The sequence below is a fragment of the Mastomys coucha genome, unplaced genomic scaffold (genome assembly GCF_008632895.1).
Source record: "Mastomys coucha isolate ucsf_1 unplaced genomic scaffold, UCSF_Mcou_1 pScaffold5, whole genome shotgun sequence".
Taxonomy (NCBI): domain Eukaryota; kingdom Metazoa; phylum Chordata; class Mammalia; order Rodentia; family Muridae; genus Mastomys; species Mastomys coucha.
In genome coordinates, this window is record NW_022196911.1 from 6,458,617 (window position 1) to 6,461,876 (window position 3,260).

Genomic DNA, 3,260 nt, shown 5'->3' on the forward strand with positions numbered 1-3,260 from the left:
TGACTACAGAAGGTATTGGTATTTACATTACACAGATCTTTCAACTGTTGATCCCATGTGTTAGACAGATTTGTAAAATCATCATCAAACCATGACATCTCACCAGCAAAGCTGGTAAGTATGGTGAAGCTGTCAAGTGGACAGTGGTAGTTACGAGTGTGTCTCAGTGTTTTCAACTGCAAGCTTATTAACACTGGCAACAAAGACTGACAATTGCTTTCCTCAAGAGCTAGGTCTACTTTGTGTTTTTAAGAAATGCCTGCTACAAACACCCCATTTCTGAGTGACTGACAGTCTGCAGTTGTTCATTCACAAAGAAGATACTCGTGGGGAACACATTGATTCAGCTGGTAAGGCGGCTGCTGCCTCTAGAGCAGAAGTGCTTTGTGCACACTCCCACCTCCCATGAAATTTACAAGTCAGGCATATCCAGGTGTCATTACTGAATAGTTAATAATTTTATCTTTTCAACAATGACACTTACCTAATGATGGTTCCTTTTAATTTTTTTTAAAAACTACTAGTGTGTCACAATGAAGTACACAAAGACTGCAAGGACTGTTTTATGTCACCGCCACCATGAGTATGCCACTGCTCTGTGCCATCAGTGAGTGTCGCTAACATGAACAGGAAATGAACTGTCTCAAGGACCATCAGGATTTTTTGGACCACAGTTTACAAATGTGTTAGACCACAAATGGCATGTGTTATGATCCAATCCCAGAGCAAAACAAAGAACCAAGCTGTCAGTATTTGGAAACAAGACAATACCTGGTTTTCATCAGATTCTTAAACAGATCCCTGTAGCAAGGATTAATGATAATTAAACCTGTGGTTTGGAAACCAAACAAAGCTTGGGTGTTAAAGCACCAATACTGGTTAGGTCTTAATGACATCTGCCACAAATTAATTTCTTCTCTAAAAATATTACATGATATATAGAGAAAATGGTCCACCAGAGGAGCCACAGAAGTGATACTAGTAGCTCCATAAGCCTTTAGAGTATTGAGAGGGAATTGGAAAGTATTCTAGACACATTTTAGTCTCCTGTCATTACAGTATTCAAAGCTTGAGTATGACTATTACAGATAAGTGGAAAGGAATTCAACTGGTTTATGTTTCACATAACATTCGTCTGTGGCACACATCAAGCTAATTACATATTTATTTGTGTGAAGATCTAATTGCATCTCTCACAATAGACATTTAAATTCCTGAGGGACAAACATGTTTATTTTTGTACCCTATCCACCTTAATCATACAGTGCCTGCAACATAAAGGATCCCAAGAAAACACTTGTTGAAGTGAACAATAAATCAGCAATATGGGTGGGAGGGGAAAAGACAAAACACTATAAGCAACTACAATACACATCAAGAAATTCCCCACCAACCAGGGAAAACAGGTACACGACAGACAGCAAATGTACAATCTTGCTAACAGAATAATGATCTTCTCTCTCAAGTGGGTTATAGTTAGTCACCCAATGCTTTCTGAGCGCCTACTATGTGCCAGGCACTTTATAGCAACTGCAGCTGAATAATGTCTGGCCCTTGCATTAAAACACAAAAACAAAATTTTCACTCATTCTAAAGAATGTTAAAATTTTAACATCTATGAAACACATATACTTCTTGCAACCAGCACCAATAGTTTAAGTGATATTGTTTTTCTTTCGAAGCAAGGTCTCTTATTATCCATACTAAATTACTTATTCATGCTGAAGGGGAACCAATAAGTTTCCAAAGTTTTTTCAGTTGTTCTTCAAAGTTTCATTCTGTTAATTTTAAGGAAGCACACGAAAAAGAATCAAGACTGACAACTAGTATACTTCTTAAACCCATGAGATTCTGTGGGTGTATTTTAAAAACAATGTGAATGAAAGTCACTATTTTTTCTTACGAAAAAATCTGTCCTTTGTTAAAAACAATAGCAATGCTATGAATGGATTTCAGAATCACAAACCTTATTGAACCATTCAGGGCTTTTCTTTTTAGCTAATGATAATGTTGTAACAAATCCAGCTAGCATTCCCGCTGCGGCTGCTGAACCAAGGAAAATTCCACCTGGCAAGAATTGAGAGAAGGGATTAAAAATAAAGCTTAAATCAAAAAGATTTGCACAACGAAGTATCAGAAACTTTCAGGATTACATTCAAAATTCGAAACATCATGGCTACATGGCTCTTGGGAAACGGGTCTGAGAAACCTGCGTGATCTCACGACTTCTGGTTTCTGGTTCAAGGAAAGGGTTCTTCAGGACTGTTTTCCCTTCCCTCTGTCCTCTAGGACAGCAGCCCGGAAGTTTTTACATAGGAAGAAGAGATAGTGGCAATCAGAAAAGGGCAGGGGCACGAGAAAAACTATAGATAAGGATGGGTAAATACAGTATGGACCGTACTGTAAATACAGCGTGGGCAGGATTTCCCCGCCCCTGCCCACGGAGACTTCACCCAGTGAGTGACACATGGGCCCCACCGGCCGAGCTCAGAACAAAGCCTAAGATAAGGGCTTTCAGAACAGAATGTGTTCTAGAACATCACATCCCAGTTCAGGGCAAGCATACCTTTAACCAGGAACAACCGATCGTCCGGAGGCCCTGGAGCTTCTAATGCGGAAGACTCCTCGGGCCCAGAACCCGAGGGCTCCATATTTAAAGTCTCCTCCTCTACTGCTTCCGTTACCAAAGAGGCCCGTGTGGAAGCTTAAGGGGAGAGAAGAAAGGTTCCGCTGCTGCCTTCCCTGTGCAACCTGAAGAAAGGTCCGGGTCCCCCACTTTCCCACTTACACTCTTACAGGGAGTGAAGACTAAAGGGCTGCTCTCTGTCCCCAGACCAGAGCCGAGGGCGGCGTCCCACAAGACGGTCCTCCTGGGAGGATCACTCGCCTTCTTGCAAGGTGACGATTTGTTGGACTTTAGTTTTTTTGTTTGTTTGTTTGTTTTGTTTTGTCTACGTGAAAGAATACTCAGTTCCGACGCTAGGAGGCAGTGAGAGGTCGCAGATGGAGCCCAGAGCTCAGCTGCCTGGCTTGGATCCCGGAGCTGTTTACCACTCTAGATACACTTGCACTGTGTCTAAGGATTTGGTCCGCGCTAACATGCTACGATTCTAACTAGCAAGCCTCGTTTGTTTCTGAGAAATTCGAAATAGTTGTTATTTCAGGTTTAAGTGACATGCCCAGTCCTGGAAGAGAACCACCCTACCAACTTCGAAGCACACGCCCTTCCCAAGATCTGATTTGCCCGCCCGCAGTGGACT

The 3,260-nt window shown here is 41.8% G+C and overlaps 1 protein-coding gene across 1 annotated transcript in view; it reads right to left on the bottom strand.

Annotated features, from left to right (window-relative positions):
• The window catches only part of Tmem242 (transmembrane protein 242), a 30,001-nt gene extending 27,311 nt beyond the window's left edge, over positions 1–2,690 (bottom strand). Inside the window, exons 1-2 of the mRNA XM_031351605.1 lie at positions 2,567–2,690; positions 1,941–2,067 (exon numbers count right to left, since the gene is read on the bottom strand). Coding sequence (XP_031207465.1) covers positions 1,941–2,067; positions 2,567–2,651 — 212 coding nt within the window. The 5' untranslated portion in view covers positions 2,652–2,690. The remainder of the gene's footprint in view (positions 1–1,940; positions 2,068–2,566) is intronic.
• Between the last annotated feature and the right edge of the window lie 570 nt (positions 2,691–3,260).